Source organism: Enhydra lutris, unplaced genomic scaffold (assembly GCF_002288905.1).
Source record: "Enhydra lutris kenyoni isolate GAN:26980312 unplaced genomic scaffold, ASM228890v2 scaffoldscaffold16, whole genome shotgun sequence".
NCBI classification, from domain to species: domain Eukaryota; kingdom Metazoa; phylum Chordata; class Mammalia; order Carnivora; family Mustelidae; genus Enhydra; species Enhydra lutris.
Window position 1 is genome coordinate 34,757,793 of NW_019154100.1, and position 26,731 is coordinate 34,784,523.

General features: G+C 38.4%; 1 protein-coding gene across 2 annotated transcripts in view; it reads right to left on the reverse strand.

The window, feature by feature from the left end:
- The window catches only part of LOC111147255 (KIAA0895 ortholog), a 71,242-nt gene that overhangs the window by 38,477 nt on the left and 6,034 nt on the right, over positions 1–26,731 (reverse strand). The window contains exons 1-2 of one of the 2 annotated variants that reach the window (XM_022503183.1): positions 16,907–16,922; positions 5,920–6,614 (exon numbers count right to left, since the gene is read on the reverse strand). In XM_022503183.1, coding sequence (XP_022358891.1) covers positions 5,920–6,339 — 420 coding nt within the window. In that variant the 5' untranslated portion in view covers positions 6,340–6,614; positions 16,907–16,922. Of the gene's footprint in view, positions 1–5,919; positions 6,615–16,906; positions 16,923–26,252; positions 26,323–26,731 lie in introns of those variants that run through there. The other variant, XM_022503182.1, reaches the window with a different exon arrangement.

The window sequence follows — 26,731 nt, forward strand, 5'->3', positions numbered from 1 at the left end:
TAGATGTTTGATTTTAAGCATCATTTCCTTCTATAATCTCCATTTCATGCCCCAGCTTGAGGCTTTTTCTATTACTGTGTTTATTACTTACTACTGATTCTTTTTTTTTTTTTTTTTAAAGATTTTATTTATTTATTTGACAGACAGAGATCACAAGCAGGCAGAGAGGCAGACAGAGAGAGAGAGAGAGGGAAGCAGGCTCCCCGCTGAGCAGAGAGCCCGATGCGGGGCTCAATCCCAGGACCCTGAGATCATGACCCGAGCCGAAGGCAGCGGCTTAACCCACTGAGCCACCCAGGCGCCCCCTTACTACTGATTCTAATGAATTACTCATGGCTGGTAGAGCACTGTCCCAGCAGGAAAGAAAAGGTGGCTGCTTTGATGAGAACAATTCAACAGAGAGAGAGAAGGAGTATCTTCCTACTTTAGCTAATTCATATAAATGCTTCCTTCCATTAACATGGGTAATAAAAAACTAACTACTGGGGCACCTGGGTGGCACAGGTAGTTGAACATCTGACTCTTGGTTGGCTCAGGTCATGATCTCAGACCTCAGATCTCAGGCACACAAGACTGAGCCTCGTGTTGGGTGCTGCACTCAACATGGAGTCTACTGCGATTCTCTCCCCCTCTCCTTCTGCCCTTCCCTCCATGCTCTGTTGCTCTAATAAATCTTTTTTAAAAAATCTATCTTTACAAAGAGTTATTTTGAAAAATATAAAATCTTAGAAACAGGAAGACACTGGATACACAGTGTCATTGTAGAAGAAATTTCTGAAAACTATTTTCAATTATTTTGTTTCATTTTAATTACTTTAACAGTTGTCAGTTCTGGATTGTGTGTACTCCACATCAAACAGAAAGGGAATAAATGAAATACAAGTTAGGATAGTTCTAAAAGAGAAAACGTATATACCTTGGGAGCTTTAATGGAAGGGATGCTTCTGCTTTGATTCTTAATAGTCACAGAGGCAAGAAGAGAGAAATAATGTGGAATAGTCTTTCTGGGGAAACTTCATTCAGTTTACAGATGAGGAGCCAATTTTGACCTTGAAAGTCTTCCTAAGGGACTAATTACCAGTGTACTGAGTTGAGACTGAAGCCATAACTGAAAAGTGCCCTTATAGGGAGATATTTTTGTTTTACAGCTTCCCCCCCAAAACAGTAATAATCATTATTTCATAGGTTTACCATAAAGAGAAAAAAAAATCCTCAATGTCCCTATAATAAACTCATGCCAGAGGCATGGATCCTTGCCAGCAAAATGAGAGGATCTTTTCATCTGGTGCTTTTTGGGTGCAGGAAGTGGTGGCATCAGGGTTTGGAAAAGCCAGGCTAAAACCACGTTGTGTGAAACAGTAGTATGCTGGAGCCTTATCATATTGGCTTGTGAGAACTCACTGAGTTTTTATTAATTTGCAAGCCAGTTGATATTCCATTGCTTGAAACAGGCCATGGTGGAAGCATTCATATTTGTTTCATGGACTCTGAGAGCTAGTATGCCAACATGCTATTATGTGGAAAACAGTAGTACTTCGAACAGACTCCTGGTTCTGCTATTTACTATATGTGACCGCAGGAAAAGTTACTTCATTTCTTTAGATCAGTTTTTTCAACTGGCAAAACTCTAAGTATTGCACCTCATGTGAGGAACTAAAGATGGTAATAGGTATAAAGTACTAAGCAAACAGAGTAACAAGCAAGTATTAAGTAACCTAGCAATACCAGTAATCTACCATACACTGATGTTCATGTGACTTTGTCCTTAAATTTCAAAGCAATATTAATGGAATAACAGAGGAGTAAGGGTCCTTAAAAAAAAAAAAAAAAAAAGACAGTGTCAGCAATTTCATAATAATACGAGTATATGGAGAAGAAATATGTTTTTGTTCACTCTTTCCCAGCTACCCTTAATGCAAAATTTCTAACTTAGCATACACTTAATTTCCTTGATGTTCTGTACAAATATCATACAACTGAAAACTATTATAGAAGTACTATGATGGCAAAGAACCCCATGCTTATGGTAAATGTTAACCTTTGTATAAATGTAGGGCCCAGGACTGTTCAATTTGTGAACAGTCCCCCCTAGAACTGTGTAAAACAATGGCCCTTTACAAAGCTATAGAAACCAAACCTTAAAACTGATGAGGAATCTCAAACCAACAGGGAGTACAAGAGCCCAAATAGATATTTTTGTTTGTTTGTTTGTTTTAAAGATTTTATTTATTTATTTGGCAGACAGAGATCACAAGTAGGCAGACAGGCAGGCTGGGGGGTGGGGGGATGGGGAGAAGCAGGCTTTCTGCTGAGCCCAATGTGGGGCTTGATCCCTGGGTCCTGAGATCATGACCTGAGCTGAAGGCAGAGGCTTAACCCACTGAGCCACCCAGGCACCCCTCAAATAGATGTTTTGAGTACAGAATTTTTTCTTCTTCTTTTCTAAAATCTGAATGTCAATCTGAATGCCTTTAAGAGATCAACTTGAGCCCACCATTCCCCATTTTTTACAACCAGCAAAGTCTGAAGGAAACCAGAAGCAAGCTTCCAAGAGCCCTCTCTGAATGAAATCACAAAGGATGCAATCAATTTCTCCCGCAACTGAGTTCTAAGAACGCATAAAGAGTGGTCTACCAAAGAAACTTGTTACAGATCAGCGCCCAGAGCTTTTACTGGGGGCGGGTACATAAGTACACCTATACCTAGCATGTTCCAAAATTCCAGACTCCCAAAAGAAAAAGCAGTGCTAATATAAACACCATTTGCACAGTTTAAGCACAGCAACTTACACTTATCATTTAGAGGAAGTTTTATTTCAGTGTAGAAAACCTTACCAATCAAGTTCCCAGACACCAGGCCAAGGCAGACCTTTCTAAAGTCAGCAGTGTCAGGCCTGCTCTGTCAGCAACTTCTGCACATCCACCTTTAACTTTTCTTCCTTGCCAACCAGAGGGTAGCCTTGTCCCAAGGTCTTTACCCAACACCCCAAAACCTGCCTTCTCTCACACAAATGCTCGCCATTTACCAAGTGCTAATTATCCCCACTGCTCCAGTTTTATTAACACATAAGAAAATAATCCCTAACCTTTAGCTTATCTAGACAAACAAAAGTTGACTTTTTCCTCCAATGTTATTAAATACCACCCTACCAATCAGAACTTCTAGTTAGCATGAGCTAGCCTGGATCTACACTGAGATAGATTTCAGCCAGAGCTAGAAAACAAATCACTTAAGCTGTCCATTGGCTTTATCATGTAAATATATAATTTCCATTTGACTGCTGGAAATACTGAAAATAGTTCAAGGACTCTTATTACCACCCTGAAGACTCTTCTCATCTCTCACTATCAATCTTATCCAACAAAGTGCAGAGTGCAAAGCCAAATGGATTTGATATCTAGGTTTCACAGAGGTAGTCAGCCTCTGTGAAGTAGGACAGACAGTGCACTGGCTGTCAGTTTTACGGCACAAGGGTGCAGCTGAGAATCCACTTCTGACCCACTGGTGAGGATGCACCTGACCCTTAACAGCTTCCAGCATTCTCTCATCCCAGAACCCTTCAGCCCCCAGGAAGCGCTGTACTCTTTCCTGCAAAGGTCCAGAGCCAGAGAAAACAGATATTCTCAGTTTCTGTCAAGCTTAAACACACTCAAGGTTTGGGGAGCTGAGAGCCACCATGGCTGTTAGCAAAGGGCTGGAAGGGTTCAGCAGACTCCACCTGAAGTTATACTCAAGTCCTGCAGCCCATGCTAGATCCCGTGAACCACCTAAAGGACCTGACTGTCTCCTGGGGAACCTAATAAGTAGACTATAAAAACCTGAACCCCGGAACTCCTTGACATTGATGGGACAATCAACTGGGAATGACCAGAGCTTGAGCATCCCTTTGGTTCTATTCTGACAGACTTATCTGTGCATGGAAAATTTTGCATTGCTCTGCCGGTCTGTGCATTTTGGAGGACCACGGTCACTCACTCTCCAACAACGGTGTAGATTGCCTGCCACAGAAGGATTCAGATCTTGACACTAGGAAGACGATCTGCTAGAGACTGCTAGAGACTCCACTTCAGGGTAGAGGCCAGAGACCAACAGGCGACTTCACTATCCTGGCCTCTCTCTGTGCAGCAGGTTTCTAAAACCCGAGACTAGCTCTGAAGCTGTGCTTTTGCTTCACAGCTAGGGAGGGGAAGGATGTATGCCATCATGTCATAATTCACTGAGATGCTAAATAGGAATTTAAGCATATTTTATGGCCGGCTTGCTCTAAAGAATCTCTTTTATTTGATTAAAGTGGTTTGAACAGTACACTAGGCGTTTGTTGGGAGCATCCTCCCAAATGGTGGCATTTGAAGCAGCCATCTAGGACTGCTGGTGCCACATACTCAAGAAACCGGACTACAGGTTTATTTCCTCAAGCTGGAATTGAGTTAAAATAGATTGTAAAGTCATAGGTCAAGTAGTGTCAATTCTCAGTCTGTGGAGCTCTTGATGCTTCCTAATTGTCTTCCATGGAAATGAGAGAACATTCATTTTGATCCAATGGTGGAAAATGTCCTTCCCACCTGGCCGGGGTTAGGATAGGAGACCAAATTAAAGAACACTGGTAAGTAAATCTCAGCCATCTCTTTCAGCAATAATGGGTGGAAAAAGCAAATAGCATTTTTATAATTATCATAAATTTTAAATGAGTGAAAGCCCTATTCAATCAATTGCAAATTCCAAACAATAAAAAAAATCAGAAAATGACTGCCAAAACAGGAAGAAAAATATGACCTTTTTATTAGTGTTTAACACAGTCTCACCACATTTAAGTAAAAAAGTGAATACTCATTAAAAATCCAGAGAAGGATATGAAAAGGTTTCTTCTAACAAAGGAAAAATAAACAGAAAGACTAAAACTATTGTAATCCTAAATTTTTAAGCTTTATTTACATAATGGCTTTAAAAGACTGATCAGATTCTAGGTCATTTCTAACAACAAAAAATCTGCTGGCCACAAGTACTTCCAGGAATTGTACTGTAGGAAAAATGTTAAAATAAGGCATACACCACAGGCAAATGGAACCATGCAGTTTTACCCAGCCTACAAACAGATTTCTAATCACTCACAAACCCAAACTGAACTTCATGTATTATAAAAATGTATAGAAAGTTAATTGAACAAAATGTGGTCTACCTGCATGATCTCAACACTATGCCCCCTTCAGCCAATTTCCCTCAATAATTTAAATGGATTTCAAAGTTTCTTAAGCCCTGTTAACACACAAAACTATGTGGTGTCTAAAATGAGCAATTTGGAAAGAGTTGTTCATATCATTTAGATCATGATTTGCTACCCTTGAAAATAATTTTTAAAACTCCATTATCTTCTTTAAATGAGTGCTGAAATATGTGATGATGATGAACAATTTCAGTAAAGCATTAAAAAGTTCATGGGCAAGTATCCAACCTAACTTTCCAAACTGCCTCTGGAGCCTAAGTAAGGTGGGAATGAAATACAACAGGGGAACTAAAAGACTGTATGATCCATCTAAGGCAGACTCAAAACCAAGTAGAAAACACAAACACAGTGTGAGCTAACAACACTTATCTGTGGGTTGGCTAATGGACTGCAAGTATGTAACTCCTAAAAATAAGCCTGGAACCAGAATCTGAAACTTTTCCCAAATATAGTTGCTTCCTGTCACAAAGTCTATCTAACAGACTCTTCATAGATTCAGACTAGTGCAAAGTAGTTCACATACAGGCTATGGCACTCACCTGGAGATTTCCTGTCACGTATTCACATGTCCTGGAGGGGAGTTAACTATTGCATACAAATACCTGAACTATTTTTTAAAGTCATATTTTTTTCTAAGATTGCAGGTAATTGCTTTAGTTACATAGAAATGAAACGCCACTACCAAAGTAGAGTTTTACCTGTTTAAGAAATCGGTCTGAGGCATTGCTGTGTTTGGCTAACACACTTGGCAGAGATGGGTTTGCATATTCAAACTGAGGATTGTAGGTATAATCAGATTTGAAGAATCTCAGTTTCTCTTTCTCCAAGTTGGTGGGCTTTATAGCAGTCAGTATACAAAATTTCTTCCCAGAAAAGTCATCTCCTTTTTCAAAACTTCTAGACAACTGAGGCTGCAGCTTTGGCTTTGGCAGAGCAGAGAAATGGCGTCGCTTTACTTTGTTTTTGGGTTTAGGTGGCAGTACTATGCTGCTTCCTGTAACAGAGATATCATGTGTAAACTTTAGAGGACTCGACACTGAACTAGTGACAAAGACACCAGGCTGCCTTTCTAGGCAATACCAAGTACCACTGCTCATCATAGACACCGGGGCTTTCATCTTGCGAAGATCTTTACTACGAGAAGAACTAGGAGATTTGCTGGGTTTTCTACATCTTTTGGAGTAGGTAGAGGAAGACTGTTTTTGTGAATGATGCTTTTTCTCCTCTTTGCTCTGTAGTAGGACATTGTAACTACTGGTTCCAGTTGTGAAAATGTCCTTTAGTATCCCAGAAGATAAATGTGAAATGCTTCTTTTGCTGTCAATGATCAATGACTCTTCTGCATTTAGAACAGACTTCTTAGCGAGTTCTTGCTCAGGCCAGTGAAGCTTTTCTGTGTTAATAAACAAAATCAAAACAAAAGAAATAACAAAGATACCAGATGAAGCAAATTGCTTATTATACAAAAAGTATTCTGAAGGTTCTGTAAATTGTATAATTTTGCAACAATCTTTAGAAAAGATATTTTAAATATTAAAATATGTTACTACACTTTGGCCATGCTAGACACTGTCACTTCTATACAAGCATATACATGCTAAATTATCTATGAAAATTATCAGCTTCCAACTATTAGATGATCAAAGTTTAGTATCAATGTGAGATAATATACATAAATAATTTGAATCGTCAACTCTGAATACGACTTCACAGAAAGGATATCATTTTCAATAGTGTCACCAATATCAAAGTAAAATTGAAGGCATTTTCAAAGCCAACACAATCTTCAAACTAGATGCTATAAGTAAAGATAGCCATCAGTAAAAGAAGGACACTGCCTTATTTATCTCAAAAATCATTTTTAAAATTAAATAAATGATATGTGTATGTTAAAGCATGTTTTAGTAATGTCACTTGATTGGTTAATTTTCTGAATTCTAGGCTATAGGTTAATATGAAAGAAAACTAAGATTTTTTTTCTTGCCAAGTCTGAAAAAAATTATAATTACTATCACATAGATATTAGAATATCATATGATAAATGAAGGAGAGGTCAGTTTTGCCTTTAGATTTCACCAGTGCTTCAAAGAGGTATGAATCACTTGATATAATGGTGGTCATGCACTGCTTTAAAATTGTGTTGAGGGACGCCTGGGTGGCTCAGTTGGTTAAGTGGCTGCCTTTGGCTCGGGTCATGATTCCAGCGTCCTGGGATCGAGTCCCACATCGGGCTCCTTGCTCGTCGGGGAGCCTGCTTCTCCCTCTGCCTCCGCTGCCACTCTGCCTGCCTGTGCTTGCTCTTTCTCTCTCTCTCTGGCAAATAAATAAATAAAATCTTTAAAAAAAAAAAAAAACTGTGTTGACCTGCATTCTTTCATTCCACAAATAGATGGAATACTACTAATTAGGTACGTGGCTATGAGAAACATCTTTATAAATCCATTGTTCCTGCCTTCAACCAGCTTCTAATCTAGCTCTGAAAGCAAGGCAGTCCTATGAAGAACTGAATAATCATCCAAGGTAGTGTAAGTTTACATGTGAAAAATAGAAAATACAGACAATAACCTAGAAATCAGAGAAGGACAAAAGCAATATGAAGAGAAACAGATGAGATTGCACCTAGACCCTTAAGAACTTTCTAATTTAATTCTAAACTGACAAAATGAGTTTGTCTTTTTTTTTTTTTTATTTGACAGACAGAGATCACAAGTAGGCAGAGAAGCAGGCAGAGAAGCAGGCAGAGGGGGGCAGGGAAGCAGGCTCCCCGCTGAGCAGAGAGCCCTGATGCGGGGCTCGATCCCAGGACCCTGAGATCATGACCTGAGCCGAAGGCAGAGGCTTAAACCACTGAGCCACCCAGGCGCCCCCAAAATGAGTTTGTCTTAAATCCTACTTACCAAAACTATATTTCAAGCTGACTCCTATCTACAAATCTGATCTCTGGCCAAGCCTGCTTATAAACCTTTCCTACAAATGATATAATTCTCTACAAATGACATATAATTCTCTCAACTAGTTTTCTTTTCCAAGTCTCAATGGACCCTTATGCCTCTAGCCCCCAACCATTGGCTCCTACTATGGAAACATTCTCAATGCTACCCGACTTGGACAGATGCCTGCCTTGCCACGAAACATGATTTCAATTTTTTGAAAATTTTCTCCACATTCCTCTGTCATTCATTAAGATCATACATTCAGGAATCCTTTCTATAGTAAGCAACGGTAAATACTAGCAGCAATAATAACGACAGATACCATTTGTTGACACTTTTATAGGAGTTTGGGATTTCACAGAAAACTGTACATGTTATATCACTTAACTCTCAGAAATATTAAGTAATTTGCTCAAGGTTATATAACAATAAAGTAATAAACTGCAAACTGATTTGAATGCAGTTGTATGTGTTTACAGACTCCATGCATGTTGTGTTATGCATGGCCATTCGTTCATCAGCACATGTTCAATATTAAGTCTGCTACATGCATAGCACTGCACCTTTTCTTCCTCTGCACAGAACACAGACCCCAATAAGACATGGTAATCTGAATAACCAATGTACTAAGATAGGTACCAGAACTGTGTTTTATTCATTTCTGCCAATACCTAGCATGGATCTGGTAGACATTTAAAAAATGTATACTGAATAAATGAATGAATGACAGGACCCTAAACATATCACTCTCCAACAATTCTAGATAAACAGGTATCTGTGGTTCTGGAACCATTCTACAGTTCCAGGAGATCACTGCAGAAGTGAAAATACAACAGGGAAAAACCCTGAGCCAATGGTTCTTAACCAGAGACAGCTGTGCCCCCCACCTAAGGGAACATATGGCCGTCCTGGAGACATTCTGGCTGTCACAATGAGGGACGGGTGCTACTGGCATCTTGCAGGTAGAGCCCAAGGATGATGATAAATATCCATCAATGCATAGGAAAGACTTCTATGACAAAAATATCCATCCCAAACTGGTGCTATGATAAAGAAACCCTGCCCTAAACATAAATTTTTTAAGCTTAGAAGTCATAGGGTTTAGGGTAAAGACCTGGTTAAGTACAAGATCAAAAACGGGTAACAATCCAAATATGTAAGATACTTAAAAGTCCTGCCAGTTAATATTTTCTAGGCCAACATGTTAAATTTGAATTCTGGTGTCTTAAAGATAACATAAAAGCATAAATCTGCAGGGGCTAAATGCCTACTACTTGTACAAGCTGAGAGGTAGGAGCAAGATTGCACAGGGTGATGTCGAAGGTTGACTGCACAAAGAAGCCATTCAATAAATGGAAAAAAACAGCCAAAAATAAAAAGAACAAATAAAACTTTCAGTATGGGCTGGAAGGTCTCAGTTCCTTAAGAATTTTAGACTTAAGTGTTGCCAAATGATAGTCCAAATTGGGCAGGCTGGGCAAACATAGGCTAAGGAACATCAGAACCTAGGCTGTAGCCTAATGCCCATGAATAATGTCAGTTTCCCTAAAAAGACACAACTTTACAAGACAAAAGGTCTTAGGAAAGGAAGACTGAAATGGACACTAAAAGGGAAAGAACAAGAAAACTGAGATAAGAATAAAGGCTATTCCAAACTTAGAAAAGTCAGGTGAGGAGTAGGCACAGCCAGGAAGGTAAAGGGAGGTAATCAGGTTCTTCTCTCATTTGGTCCTCATAATAAAAACGGAGAAAGTTAAACCAAATTAAAAACAGTGAATAAGGGGCACCTGGGTGGCTCAGTGAGTTAAAGCTTCTGCCTTCGGCTCCGGTCATGATCCCAGCGTCCTGGGATTGAGCCCCACATCCGGCACTCTGCTGCCCGGGGAGCCTGCTTCCCCCTCTCTCTCTGCCTGCCTCTCTGCCTACTTGTGATCTCTGACTGTCAAATAAATAAATAAAATCTTAAAAAAAAAAAAAAAACACAGTGAATAAAACTATTCTAAAGAATCCAATCTTGATGGCATATTACATGTAAGTTTTGTTGATTTTCTTTAAAAGATTTTATTATTTGACACAGAGAGAGAGAGAGAGCACACAAGTAAGCAGAGCAGCAGGCAGAGACAGAAGGAGAAGCAGGCTCTCCGCCTAGCAGAGAGTCCCAATGGGGGGCTAGATCCCAGGACTCTGGAACCATGACCTGAGCTGAAGGCAGCCGCTTAACCAACTGAGCCACCCAGGTGCCTCAATTTTGTTGATTTTTTTAAAAAAATGAATATTCAGTGTAAAAATGCTTTCTTTCGTTCCTAAGACTTAGTGGCTCTATGACCACAGAGTTCCAAGAGTTCTTTTGTTTTGTCATAAAGCATCAGTGACCCCTAAATTCAGAATTTCGTTTCATCTCAAACAAGATATACATTTCAGGATACTTAATAAAAATCCTAAACCATCTGCCAAATCCCTCAGTGGGGAGTGGGGAATGAGAGAGAGGTGACAGTGTGTGTAGGGCAGAACACTTTTCCCCCATTTCCCCCATGAAATGTCATGGCATTTCAGCTCACTTGCTAATTATCTACCTGAGAGGTTTAACATCAGTCCTTTTTAAGCTCCATCTGCTGATGAGTAAGGTTTGGGAGTGCCAAAGGTGTATTTATTTAATAAAACATCAATCTTGCCAAATGCTGATCTCTCATGAAGTTCATAAAAGTGGGACAGGTGATCAAATAACTCATACAAGATGAATATAAGTTAATTTCTCAGAGTCACACTGATCTTATTTCAGTTGCATTAAAATGTACTAATAGAGACTCTAGAGGTTGTTTTGTAATTTTAACTATTATTGTTTAAGAAAAAATAACTTTTAAAAATGCATAAAAACAGGAGAGCCTGGGTGGCTCAGTGGGTAAGCCTCTGCCTTTGGCTCAGGTCATAATCTTGGGGTCCTGGGATCAAGCCCTGCATTGGGCTCTCTTCTTGATGGAGAGCCTGCTTCCTCCTCTCTCTCTCTCTCTGCCTGCCTGTCTACTTGTGTTCTCTCCCTGTCAAGTAAATAAATAAAATCTTTTTAAAAATGCATAAAAACAATAAAAGGTCAATAAGAAGATTTCATTAAAGAATATCCTATTCTTTTTCTTGAAAAATCAAAACTTGTTAAAAGCATATGTAGGCTTCTTTGGAGGAAGTGAACTCTTTCTCTCAGAAAAGTAGTAAGGCAATCAATCCTACTTTCTTATATTAAAAGTCACTATATGACATTTTTGCCATCAGCAATCTACTTCACTATAACCTTAGAGTAAACAAAAATAATTTGTTAATCAAAGAAATCATTCACCCCAACCTCATTATCTTGAAGGAAAAAAGGGGAAATATTACATTAAAATTGATACTAAGTATATTCACAAGTAGGTGAATATACTGAAATTACCAACACAATGAAAGATTAATTTGTATCTAGAACAGGAGAAAAGGATACCAGGATTCCTGGCTTCTCTTTCCAGTTCTTTCAATGACCTCTCTGTAATATTAACCTAATCATTAAGCCCCATCAAGGCCTCATGTTCCTCATCTAAAGGAATGGGAAAGAGAGGGACTCACTAAACTTTATTTTTCACAACTGTGAAGAGGTGAGGTTTCACAGTAATTATGGCTGAAAGGAAGATTAGATCATCAGAAACAAGCCTGGTGGAAAATACCATTCAATCAATTTTGACCCACCAAATGGCAATGTCATACAGTTCACTAATATTGACAAAACCTGAGAGCCTGGCCTAATTCTATGTAACAAGACCATAGGTTGCTTGATTACAAACAGAAGAAAAGGCAAAACAAAACAGTATAGTCCCTGGACAAAATTAACACTTTAATTTTATCAAGTACTTCTTCATCACTTAAAACTCAAATGATAGAACACCAACAGCAGAAAAAAAAGAACTGTGGTGACTTACATACCAGATTACTCTATTGCACTGCAGCAGCAGCTGAGGTTGCAAGCAACAATGCAGATGAATCTCACAGACAGTACTGTGCCAGAGAAGCCAGATCAAATGAGTACATACTGTATAATTGCATTTTTATGCAGTTCAAAAACAGGCAAAACTCCTTTATGGTATTAGAAATCAGAAAACTGGTTACCACTGAGGGATGGGTTATAACCTAGGAAAAGGCACCAGGGTCCTAGGTGCTAGAAATGTTCTACATTTTCATCTAGGCAGTGGTTACATATGCACAGATTCACTGGGCTACACATTTAAGACTTGTGAACTTCAATGTATCTGAGTTACACCTTAATCGTTTACATGGTATATGAAAAAATCAGAAACTCTGAAAACATATTTATTGCCCAATTTGTCTGTATTATAACAGATAACCCACTAATTTTAGTATCTCTAAATTCAACAGAACCCAATATAGTTTCTCAATCGTAAGTTAAAAAGAGAGAGAGAGAGAGAGAGATGAAAAGGCACTGCTCATGTCATTCAGGAACTAAGAAAGTCAACTTTACCTCAGGATTCCCAAAAATATCACACTCCCAGTTAGGAGCACTTCAGTGTTACTCAACTAGTAACGATTCTTTATAATGTGGCGCTATCATTTTTTGCTCACAAAGTGTTGTGTTATTTTACAGTTAGAAATATGCAGGGTATTCTATAATGCCAGAAAATGATGATTGTGGTAAAAGACACCACTTTAAACACCATCTGAAGTAAGGTTAAACATGCCAGAAAACAAACTTCCCCGTGGCTTTTCACTTAGGATGAAGACAAAACTCCTAACCATGGCATAAGAAGTCATTTGTGGTCAGGTCACTCTGCCTCTCTGGCCTCCTTGCACCAAGTTCCCCTTAATTAGTCCACTCTAGTAGCTTCCTTTCGTTCTGTCAATCCCTCACACTCATCCATTCTCTCTCCAGACACACCACCTCTTCACACACTGTCTCCTATGTTTGGAGGGCCCTTCCTCCCCTATGTTAGATTAATTTTCACTCTCCCTTGAATTGAAATAACACTTGTTCAGTGATAATCTTCCCTGGAAGGTTCTTTGAAGCATTGTCACAGTAGCAGTTTTACATTTGTTTGTATGATGGCCTCTTCCATACTGAAATTCTAAGTCTCCTTATGGCATACACCTGTTTGTTCTTGCTCGCTCCTTGCCTTGTTTATGAAAGGATGGCCAGAGAGGAAGCCAGGAGAAGATAATATTTGAGAGGAAGGAAAGGATACAGGATTTGAATGCCTGAAGGTTAAGAAAAAGAATCATACCAAGATGGCATAAAAAAAAATGAAATAGTGGTATTGCAGACAAGTTTTAACGGCAGGTGCCTACTGCTATAATACAAACAGGAGCTATGGGCCCAAGTGTATTCATCCCATATGCCAAAACAGTGGCCTTAAGATGACTTTTGTCTCCAGCATTTTTAAACATTCACTTTTGTTACAAAGGCCCTTCATTTCTAGATGACTCATTAATCATTTCTTATCACTTACATGTCATACAAAATATGGGCAGTAGGAAATAAAAAAATAACAATCAATATGGTTTCTGACAGCTTTCTGTTACTCACTAAATGAGCTAGATGTCTTCTATCTTGAAAATTTTATAATAAAGTATGATTTTTCCAGACAAAACTTATTTACAGCTTGCTTGTGATAAAAACCTAAAAAACAACACCTGAGTAAACTATCAGATAATATACCACTGATGTTAAATGAGATTTTCATGTTGAACTTCGTGGCTTAAATCAACGTATAGTCATTGTAATAGTGTGGGTTTTTAAAAAGATTTTATTTATTTATTTGACAGAGAGAGAGAGAGAGAGAGAGAGATCACAAGTAGGGAGAGAGGCAGGCAGAGGGAGAGGGGAAAAGCAGGCCCTCTGCTGAGCAGAGAGCCAGATGCGCAACTCCACTGAGCCACCCAAGCAACCCTGTAATAGTGTTCTGCCTTTCCTAGTGGTTGAAAAAATGGTCTTTGGAATGGCTGTTTATCAGTAGCTTTGACCTTGACCAAGTTAACTTCTTTGTGCTGTAGTTTCCTTACCCGTAAACAGGGTAATACTACTACATATTTCATAGTATTGGTGTGAAGATTGAAAATGTTAATATACGTGAAGTGCTAAGAACAGCGCCAGCTGTAGTAAGCAGCCTGTGTTAACTACCAGTATGGTTATATTCAATATTATATTCAGCTCCTACAGAAATACTCCATAGAATAATATAAATGGGAAAATATTTAGAATCTTTACATTTGGAATTCCAAGGTAAATTTAACAGTAAGCAATTACTTCTACATCCTAGTATCAACATTTTAGTGGCTTTAGTATAATAAACTATCTTTAAAAAGGTATGAGAAGGCAAACAAAAACTTTTCTGATTTGATTCCATTTCAAACAGCACACATGGCATAGACATCTTATTTTACTTCCCCAGTCAGCAGTTCTACTAGGACATTATATTTAGATTATATGAAATTGTGACTAACAAGATATTATACAGGAAGAGATTTCAGAAATATTTAATTGCTTCACTCCTGAGATTAGAAACCACCAGAAGAACATGGGCTTCTTAGGTATCAAGGAGTAGTGAGAGGATAGCAAGGGAAAAGGGGGGCATGTTTTCAGCTATATTCTCTTCATAAAGTTTCTAGCTGTCCAAATTGGGCTTTCTAGTATATTAGTGAAACTGCTTGTCATACCGTTCTGAAACTTCATTTATCTAGTTAAGTACTACAAAAAAGAAAGTATTTTGAAAAACCACCTGACCAATTACTTTTAATTATATGTATTATATTAAATATAATATATATTTATATTAAAATATTAACTTTAGGGGCACCTGGGTGGCTCAGTTGGTTAAGCGACTGCCTTCAGCTCAGGTCATGATCCTGGAGTCCCGGGATCGAGTCCCGCATCAGGCTCCCAGCTCCACGGGGAGTCTGCTTCTCCCTCTGACCTTCTCCTCACTCATGCTCTCTCTCACTGTCTCTCTCTTCTCTCAAATAAATAAATAAAATGTTAAAAAAAATATTAACTTTATTTCTAAATGCCTCAATGGCGGTTTTAACTCTTACTGAACTATAGAAACTCAATGCGAAATTATCTGAGGGTATGCAACATGCAGAGTTGACTTTTGTCGCTAAATTACAGAAATGGAGTTGAGACAAGAGGAAAGAGTCTACTTTTTCATAAAGCACCTCTCCTTAAACTTCCAACTCCACCTACTGAAAAGGAGGAGATCCACTTTCTTTTGCTGCTGGTTGGTCAGAATACCCACTTTCTAATACTATTATTATCATAACCGTATTCTCTTTCTACAATGATTGGTTTTGAGAAAATTATTTTAATTGATATTATTTCTAAACTGTTGCCTAAAAACCTTCACTTTGACGGAATCAAACTGTATCTTTCTCCAAGGCAGTGGTTTTCAAATGGCAAGGGAAGTAATTTTGCCATCTAGGGAACACTTGACAATGTCTGGTGACATTTTTGGTTGTCACAACTGTGTGTGGGGTGAGGGGCTTGCTACTGGCATCTAATGAGTAGAGACCAGGGATACTGTTAAACATTCCACAATGCACAGGACAGTCCTCCACAGCAAAGGATTACCCATTAATTCAATGTTAATAGAGCCAAAGCTGAGAGACCCTGCTCCAAAACGAAAAGAAGGTATGGTATTTTTAAGTACCTTTCAAATTTTTCATTGTAATTTAAGAGGAAAAATAGTGTCTACATCAAATTACATTTTAAAAAACTCTAATGCTAATTTAAGTTGCTTCTTAGATTTTAGATCTCGTGCTTCCTATCAACATAAATAAGGATGAGATTAAAGTACAAGATCAGCTCCCTATTTTAAAAAACCGAGCAGGACATAAAACACCATAAAATTAAGACCACAAATATTTTCATTGGAAAAGAATTCAGTTTAGAATTTAAAAACTTATAGGAAAAAATGGTCTGTTTGGCAGTGCAATACCTGATAGTAAAAAATTCCGGCCTTTTTTTGACACTAGCTTGAGGATTAGACATTTCCCTTTACTCTGTTGTTTTTCGTCACGATACTGGACTACCATGAACCCGGTCTTGCAGAAATGTTGATACAGGAATAAATGCCGGGATAATGGCCAAGAAAAGCCTTCTCATACGTAAGATAATATTTAAATGGTTAACATCCATCCATTTTTTTCTTTTTTTAATAAAAGGCAAGTAAACTTTCTAACCTGGGGTCTGAACACCCATTTCTTCAGGTTGGTATAATATATACTCTATAGCGACTACTACTAATACCAACTCAAAACGTTCTCACTGACTTAAGCACAGAAAGAAATAAACACTGTAAACACTCACAGGAATGTGTTCTTTTGCTTAGCTCTGATTTTTCTGAACATTCTAGAAAATTAGACGCCAATACACTATAATACCTAATACGCTTTCAGATATTTAGACAGCACATTTGTAGGGCCAGTAATGTGTATATCATAATTTATTTCCCTAGATTCCATGGCACGCGCTTACTGATAAAAAGCGACAAAAGGAAAGGGGATCCTTTTCCTGTCTTCCCTCCGTGCATTTTCCCCGAGCGTCTCCACCGCACCGCGCACTGTTCCTGGCGCCGGGTTGAGCGCCCGCGCCCCGCGCGGAGCCCACATCCTACGGTTACCTCTGCCTCCGGGCCGTGGGGGCCCCTCGTCGCCCCACACCCACCGGCTCGGAGGACGCTGGCCACCCCTGCCAGCCCAGGGGCCAGACCTTCTCAGCACTCACCCGTCACGCGAATGGACTCCAGCATCGTCCCGCCGAGGCCGCGGGCGGCTGGCTGGCTCCACGGGCACGGGGGGCGAGGACCAGCGGGAACCGGACAGACCGCCTCTAGCTTCTGGCCCGGGCCTCAGAGGTGGGTCGCGGCGGGAGGCTGCTCTCCGCGACTTGAGGCAGGATAAAGCGGATAAGGACAGACGAAGAACGTTCGGACACGGGTGTGGAAAGCGCTCCCTCCAGCCCGCAGGTGCCGGAAGGTACACACAGCGGCTCTACAGTGGGCAGCTGCGTTGAGAACCGGCTGCCGTGACGTGGCCGCGCCCCCGTTGCTAGGAAACGCTCCTCGCCGTTCGCGTGCGCCGCCCTTCGCTGAGCCTGCGCACCGCTTGGGGCGCTAGCGCGCTGGCGGCCGGAGTCGAAAGGAAGTGAGAGAAGGGAGGGAAAACTACAACTCCCGGCGTGCACAGTGCAGGCCCGTGCCTCAGGGGTCTGTGTGGGCTGGGCCCAAGGAGAGGCTTGGGTCTTCCGCCTCTGGAAACCCGCATTTTGTCGAATAATTTCTATAGACGTCTGTACCATATTCGAGGATTTAACACTGCAGCAGCTTCACAAGAGAGTGTGTGACATGACAGCTCCCGCTGTGAATTGCAAAACCAATCTCCTCCACCCTTTGGTTAAAAGGTTAGGAAAACTAAAACAACTTTAGGTTGAAAGGTGTTAATAGCATCTTCATTATTTGAGGAAACTGGAATACATTTATCAATTGAGTATTACAGCTTAATAGCCTTAATACTAAAACACGAAATTTTATTTTTTTTAAGATTTTATTTATTTGAGAGAGAGCGAGAGAGCGCATTGAGGAAGAATGAGAGGGAGAAGCCAGCTCCCCTGTGAGCAGAGAGCCCCAGGCAGGCTTCATCCAGAACTCTGGGATCATGACCTGAGCTGAGCAGAAGGCTAGCGCTTAGCGGACGGATCCACCCAGGCGCCACTAAAATACGCATTTTAATTTATGAGTGTGCAATTGATACCGCTGGATGTTGTTTTCAGTTTGTTATTCCGTGGAAAATATATGGTATAGAGACTATACCATTCAACATATTTTTAAAGCCTGATGTGTGCAAGGTTCTAAGACAAGCCTGGAGGACATAAGGTAAATGAACTAAGTCTCCCGAGCTTACAGTTTAGGATGAGCTCATAAGATGGTGTTGGCACTGTCAAATGTCTTGGCCACATTTTCTCTTTACCCTTCCTCAAGGTTGAGACGGGACACAGAAATCACTGAAATACGTTTTCAAACTCAGGAACAAAAGTTATGTTAACATTATAATCTAAGAATGACAGAAAATGTGTGAGGATTTGTAACTTTTTGATCAGTGAGGAGGGAACAGTGGAAATTTAACTATCACAAATAGTAGATGACCTTACATCATATTCTGTCTCAAACTCCTTCAAAATATATCTTCAAAATATATCCAGAATCCAGCCACTTCTCGTATCATCACTGCCACCATTCTATTTCCAGTCACCATCTCTTGTTGGGTTATAGCTATAGCCTAAATGATCTCCATATTTCCACCCTTGCCTTCTTAAATTTATTCTCAAAATTCAGTGGCCAGTGTGATCCTGTTGAAAAATCAGATGTCACTCTTCAGTGCAAAACACTTCAATGGCTTCCATTCTTACCTATGACATCCTTTATGACCTAGTCTCCTGTCATCCCTTTGATGTCATTTCTCCCCACTCTCTGCCCTGGTCTCTTCCAAACACATTGGTCTCCTTGATATTTCTGAACAATGTCAAGCACTGTTTCACCTCAAGGCCTTTGTAACTTAGGATTCCAGCAACCTGGAATGCTCTTCCCCCCAGACAGCCAAAGGACTAGCTCCTTCACCTCTTTCAGGACTTGATCCAAACATCACTTCTCAGGGAGGCCTTTCCTGGCCATTCAATTTAAAATTCTACTTCTTTCTCAGATCTCCTACCCTACTTCTCTGTTTCATTTTTCCCCTTAGTACCGAACACTAATTTAATCAAATATTTTACTGATTTATCTTGATTGTCTCCAGCCTTCAAATAAAACTTCCATAAGTGAAGTGATTTTTGCTTGTTCACTGCTATATCCCAACATCTATAATAGTACCTGGCACATAGTAGGTACTCAATAAATATTTGTAAATTAATGAATAAATAGACAATAGAAAGTATGCGTTTTCAATGATAACTCAAAGAAAATAGAATGATATAAAATGGGATGTAAAGAATCTTCAGGTTAGAGCGCTTGAAAGTTTTGAGCAATGAATCTTTGCATTCATAAGGGCAGTTATTCCTGCAACATATGTCCCACGGAAAATAAAAGGCTATAAATGAATATATATCTATCTTCCTTTTGTAACTAAAACTCTGAAACCTGCTTTCCAAGTTTGCTATAAAAATGCATCTATTACCACTCCAAATTTCTAATTTTTAAAGTCATTGCAATTTAAGAATTTTTATTTCTCAAAAAAAGACTCCTAAAAGATGTTTATAAGTCATATATTTAGCATTTATATAAAGAATTTACTTTGAATGTTTTTACTAAAGCACACTTAATCATACTGTCCATTTTCATTATATTCTGAAGAAATCAAAATGTATGTACCTGCATATAAGGTATTGGGCTTAGTACTTTTAGAGTACATTATAAAACATGATACTTATCCTCAAGACACTTACTGACTAGTTAGGAAAGGGTTTATACACACATACACACTAAATTTAGAAAAGGATGTGCCCTAAATGTTTACCTCCCTCAACAGACCATTAAACTTAAGAATTCCAAAAATAAACAATTTGGCACCCCTGTAGTTAGATGCATCTAGAACATTATTTCATTCTTTACTTCCTTTTTTTTTTTTTTTAAGATTTTGTTTATTTTTTTGACAGAGATCACAAGTAGGCAGAGAGGCAGGCAGAGAGAGAGAAGGAGAAGCAGACTCCCTGCTGAGCAGAGAGCCCGATGCGGGGCTCGATCCCAGGACCCTGGTTTCATGACCCGAGCCGAAGGCAGAGGCCTCAACCCACTGAGCCACCCAGGTGCCCTGCATTCTTTACTTTTAAAATTGTTTTTTGGGGTGTGGGTGGCTCAGTGGGTTGAGGCCTCTGCCTTCGGCTCGGGTCATGAAACCAGGGTCCTGGGATCGAGCCCCGCATCGGGCTCTCTGCTCAGCAGGGAGTCTGCTTCTCCTTCTCTCTCTCTGCCTGCCTCTCTGCCTACTTGTGATCTCTGTCTGTCAAATAAATAAAAATCTTTTAAAAAATTGTTTTTATGGTCACTCTACCAATATTTCCTTGTGGATAATTTTGATTTCTTTTTTTAAAGAAAAAAAAAGATCATGACCTGAGCCAAAGGCAGAGGCTTTAACCCACTGAGCCACCCAGGTGCCCCTAATTTTGATTTCTAAATAATCTTTAGTGATAAGTGTTATTAAAGGTGCATATCAATTTAATCAAAGCATTTTGAAAAGATGTGTATTCTTTGTGTATTATTAGGCACTGAAGTACTCTTGTTAACAAATTTGTGAATACAAAGAGCTTATCTAATTTCTTACAGAACTCATACTGTTATCAGCTCCTTTTACCATTCCTGCCTATGCAATTATTCATCCTCATCAAGCTTTGTACATCTGCTTTGTTAATTATTGATTTGTGCTATGCCTGCTTAGTATTTCCATTGGGTACAGCATCTGCAGCTGTCCACTTGGCTGCTTTCGAGTCAGCATTGTTTTTACATATCCACCAGAACAATGAACAATTCCATCTTTCTGAGAAACTTTTCTTTATATCTGTTTCCATATAAACCATTAATATTGAGACAAAAGAATTGATGTGATTATCAATTACTACTCCATTTTCATAAAACTGATTTTAATAATTTATATTTATCTTTAAGGATGCACTTCCCCTCTTTTTAAAGTTTTACTAAACTTAGGTTTTCCAACAGTAGCTAAGGATACCATTATAGTTATCCTACTATGTTATATTTCATTTTACGTTTATAGTCATTTTTACATACACTACCAATATTATATTGCAGATCACTTTGATTACTGAATATCTTTAATGATGACTTCCATTCAATTTTACATATGAAAAATGATAGAAAAATAAGAATTTTGATAGAAATTCTTTTCTGTGTGGTGGGGTTTTTATGTTATGGAAAAGAGCTTATATTTTTCTTATTTTATCAGTAACTTTTTTTTGTTTAACTCCTATGTTAATCTGTATATTCCATGTACATGATGTACACTTTTCATGATCCATGGAGTTTCTGAAAAAAAGTCAAAACATCTTTGTAATAAGAGGGGATCATTTTTGTTTTTGTTTTAGAAAACAGATCAACAACCTCCTTTTAAAAGACTTAAACACATTTGATCATTTACTATGAATGGGGGAGTTGTATAGTAAAGACTAAGAAAAAGGAAGAGAGAGATGGGGGAAGACTGGAGAAGGCTGCTAATTAATAAGTATTGCTAATGCTAGTGGAAAGACAAATAATTACAGTATTTCATCTTCTACAGAAAAGGTTCATATTATTGAGGGCCGATCAAGTATACATTATGCTTGAAACTGAGAAAAAGTTTAATTTCTTAAGAAGTTATCTCAGTAACTAAAAGAAATTAGAACAATTAAAATAATATTCACTTAGGGGCGCCTGGGTGGCTCAGTGGGTTAAAGCCTCTGCCTTCAGCCCAGGTCACGATCCCAGTGTCCTGCAATCAAGCCCTGCATTGGGCTCTCTGCTCAGCGGGGAGCTTGCTTCCTCCTCTCTCTCTGCCTGCCTCTCTGCCTGCTTGTGATCTCTGTCTGCCATACAAATAAATAAAAAAATCTTTAAAAAAATAAAATATTCACTTAAATTTTAGATAAGAATTTAAAAGATTGGGGGGTCGAAGTTTCTAGAAAATATTTTTTACTTCCTGTTTATTGGAAGCAATTCTATGTCTTTGAAAATATATGAGTTGAGGAAAATTCATCTGCAGCAGTCTGCCATTGTAAAAGAACAGAGGAACTCTAATCAGAACTCCTCATTCTAACAAACATTAACAGAAACCTCAGGGCAAGCTGTGAACAATGTTTTTTGACTCATAAAAGAGAAAAAAAATCCAAGGAATAGTTGGTTTCTGTGGCTTTTGAAAAAAATTTCGAGTGACTTTTGAATGCTTTCAGGATGTCTGTATTGAAAGAATGGAATGTTTTCAGTATGTCTTTTTCAGGAGAATGAAAAGCATTAAGTGGGAGACAAATCAAAGAATGCTTTGTGAAACCTCCTCTGCCTTTTCACCTCAATGAAAATAGAACAGCAGAAAAATCCTGAAAATCACTGATTTTTTTTGATAGGTTGTTTTGTTGTAAATGACTAGGGGAGGAAGGATATTTTTTAATCAGATAAAAAAATTGCCTGCCTTTATTATATTTTGCAAAAATCATGATGTGTTTTAGTATACTTCTTCCACAGATTTGTTAAGTGCCTCTTATATACACGGCAAAAGATGATGAAGATATGATACCTACCCTCAGAGAACTTACTGATAGTGCATACACACATATGTAAACATGATGTATACATATCAACCAGTCTTTGAGTACATACATCAAGGATGCTGTGGTGAGAGTCCCAGTTCTCTTAGAACATATGTTACAGTAGGAGAAACAAACAAGAATCAAGTTAACCAAAGTATAATTATAGATAGGTGCTATGAAGTATAGTAAATCAGGGAAGTAATGCGGAATGGTGACTTGTCCTAGACCGGTCTGAAAAGGCCTCTTTGACAAAGAAACTTTTGAGCTGAGATCTGAAGAGTCAACCACAGTAAATTTGGCTAGGTGGGGGGTAGGGGGAGAGGGTTTGGGGAAGACAAGCATTCTAGGTGGAGGGGATTGTAAATGCAAAAGTCCTGAGATGGCAATGATCTTGACATGATCCTGGAAATATATGAAGGTCAGCGTGATTGCAGTCCAGTGAGCTGGGGGAAGTAGTAGGAGAAAAGACCTCAGAGGTAGGCAGGGACCAGCAAAAGGAATTTGGACTTTATTCAAAATGCAATCAGAAGCCACTGGTTGATTTTAAACAAGGCAGTGACATAATATGGCTTATTTGTTTTTAAAGATTCGCACTGACTGTTCTGAGGACAATGGGTAAGAGGGTGAGAATGGAAGTGGGGAAACAAGATAGGAGACTTCACAGTGGGCCAAGTGAGGGTGATAATGGCTTAGAGTGGAACAGGAGCTGAAAAGAAGCAAAGAAGTAGAAGACCCAGCATATACTTGGAGGAGATGATCAGTAGGTTGAGTATACGGGGAGGAGAAGAAGAAATTGAACATGACTCCTGGGTTTTTGGCTTGAGCAACTGAGTGGATAGTAGTATTATGTATGGAAATGAAAAAGATGAGGGAAAAACATTTGAGTGGGGAATTCTATTTTGGTTATGTTATGTTTAATATGCCAGTTAGAAGTCCACGTCAGTATTTCAAATAGGTGGTTGGATATTAGAGTTCAGAGCTCAGGAAAGAGATCATGTTAAAGAAACAAATCTGGGAGCCATCAGTGTAAGGACAGTATTTTAAGTCAGTGGGAATGATGAAATTACCCAGGGGAGTGTGTATAGGTAGACAGGAGAGCTCAGGGTAGAATTTAGAGTTTTTAGTCATTTAGTAATGGAGCAGAGGAAAAGGAGCCAACAAATTTCTTTTCTCAAATATACATATTTCATAATATGTATATATTATGTATATGTATATATTATGTATATGTATATATGTATATATAAATGTATATATGTATATATATAAAATATACAATACACACACAGAGTAATATATACATAACTATACAACTATATATATATGTGTATACATGTGCTTTTTTCTGACTTAAGATTAGCTGTCACACATGATGCCCTTTTACCCCTAAATACTTTAGATTATGCACATATATATGCAAATATGTATATCTGTGTGTGTGCGTGTACAGAGAGAGGGAGAGAGGGAGGGGGGGAATGAGAAAAAAACCAAATGTAGTAAAATGTTAATATATTATGAATCTGGTTAAAAGCATCTTGGAATTCCACTTTTCTCTATGTGTATATGTATAAAACTTTTGCAACTTTTCTATAAGTCTGAAATCATATCAAAATAAAGTAGTGCAAATTGAGTACTGAAGTGGAAAATGAACTAGGTGGGGAATCTTCCAAAACATAAGATTCAACCAGCCTCATATAGATATATCCAAAGGTGCTGTGAGGGCATTTCAATAGCAGGATCAAGGTGAGAAAGCCATGGATGTAGCAGAGCAGGGTATGTTCAGGAAATAGCAAATGATTGAGAGTTGTCTATTCTTGGAGTCACTTTCCTTGGCATTAAATATTAAGCAAAATTAGTAGTAAACTCATTTGCTGAGAGTAAGAGAGTGGGATGGGAAACTGATAAGAGAATTTGATAGGGATTTAAATGGATAAGAATGAGAGGATTCTGAGCAACATGAAACATCCAGTTAGCTGGGATAAATTTGAAATGGAATTGGCTCAATGTTTAGCAAGCCAAGAAAAATAGAAAAAAATAGAAGGTTAGAAATTGGGAAGTTAAAAGCAGCAAGGTCTTGGGCCCAAGGAAAATGATACTGAAATGGTTTCTCTTGGGATTGGTTGGGTAGGGAAGAGGTAAGACATAAAGGAGTCGGGCAGTGTTTGGGGAAGAAACCTGGAAAGGGCCAACAACAAGTTTTGAAAATCTTAGTCATAATCTTCTTGTTTCCTCATGTACTATATTAAGGGGCTGAATTAGGTGTTCCTTACCAGCTCTTAATTTTTTTTTTTAAACTCCCTTTTCTCTTAGCCTCCTTTTCACAATAGATTGAACTACTTAGCATGTGGCCTCATAGAAAAGGGCAAGATGGGATATCAGGGCTAATCACAGCATGGGCTATAACATTTTTAGTTTGATGAAAAATTAGGAAAGGAGACAAACCATAAGAGACTCTTAATCTCACAAAACAAACTGAGGGTTGCCAGTGGGAAAGGGAGTATGGAGAGGGTGGTAGGGTTATGGACATTGGGGAGAGTATGTGCTATGGTGAGTGCTGTGAAGTGTGTAAGCCTGATGATTCATAGACCCGTACCCCTGGGGCAAATAATACATTATATGTTAATAAAAAAAATTAGGAAAGGAGAATATACTGAAGATTAGGGTTGCAGGGCTTGCAGGGTTAGCAAGAGTAAGCAGCAGTGGAGAAGAGGTAAGGATTTGAGATTACAACCAGGAGGCCAGTTTGGGGGTTTGAAATCTTAGACTTGGAGTCTTCCAAGTATCAATTAGCAACCAAGTATGGCCGTACATATGATGGCTGAGCAGAAGACAGGAGGACATCAGCCTAGTTGGAAGGTTTGAGGAATGATGAGGTCAGGGTGGAAGAGACTGTTGTTTCCGAATGTTTTATCAGCAAACATTTCTCAATGGCCTGTTACCTGTCAGGCCTGAACAGTCTGAGAAAGACCAGGATGGCGCCTGACTTCGAGAAGCATGGAAGTAGAGAGTAAAGGTGGATGTCACAAATGCCAAAATTTGGGAGCATTAATGAGAGAGTAGAAGAGCCCCTGTCTAAAAGTAGTATGTGAAGAGAAATTTTTGAAGTGTTTGGAAGATAAAGAAGTTCATGACAGACATCAATGGAGTACAATGAATCTTCTTCTGACATCCATTTTAAGAAGATTTTATTTTTGATATCCAATAGAGAGACTTTGATGTTTAAGAAACATAGGCTTCTGCTACTCTGTAATATTTAAGAACTGCCTTTCTTTAATATGGATAATTTTAAACATCTAAAAATAGGCTCTGTGAATATAGCTTTAAAAAATCTAGGTATGAAAAGGTAAAGTTATCAATATATAAATTATAGTGTGAAAAGTACATAAAAGAATTGTTCCTCTTTATGAAAGGATTTGCTGTAGTCCTTTAATTATGAATTCTCTTAATACCCTTCCTCACCACTTGAGAAAGTAAAAAGATTAAAACTGTATAAATTTTGAAAATAGTATGACTGTAATTACATTGGGTTTTAAGAACAGTACAATATGTTCAGAAAGCACAATTTGTTTTCCTTCACTTTGGAATACGAAACGTTTTCATTGATTAAATTAGAAAAGAAAAAAAAACTGATGCTAAGAAGCATTAAAATGTGATGCTAGGGACCATTAATAGCAAAGATAGTAATAAATAAAACAGCCCTTTTCTATAACATGTATAAGACATTCTTTGATGGTTCTTATTTCTTCATTATAATAAATGTGTAAAAGAAGTGGCCTTTCAGCCAGATAACCTGAGGTAGAGAACTTGACTTTAATCCTTCTTGCCACTGCCTTGTTGTTAGACCTTGGACTTTTCTCTCCCTATAAAAATAAGAATATTCACATCATTATATTATTTTGTGAATGAAATGAGAATTAGTATGAATGTATTTTGAAAAATTAACTGTAAATATATAACATCTGGAGTGTCTTTATCAAGTAAATGCTTTCAAATTCTTGTGTTTTTAGCCCTCCATTAATTTTATCTGTGAAAGATATATTATTTCCTTTTTTGAAAAGTAAGGATCTTAGAAGCAGCAAATACTCATTTGTAAGTGTCACCTTTAATCTACATAGCCTTGATTCTATTCTTAAGTTAATGTAATAAACTGTGGTCTTTACCTAAATAACTTGAGAGGTTGTGATTTCCATTTAAAAACAGGGAAGACAGTTCTGATAACATCATTTAAGCCAAATGGCACAGTCTAACTACTAATAATCATGTGATTTC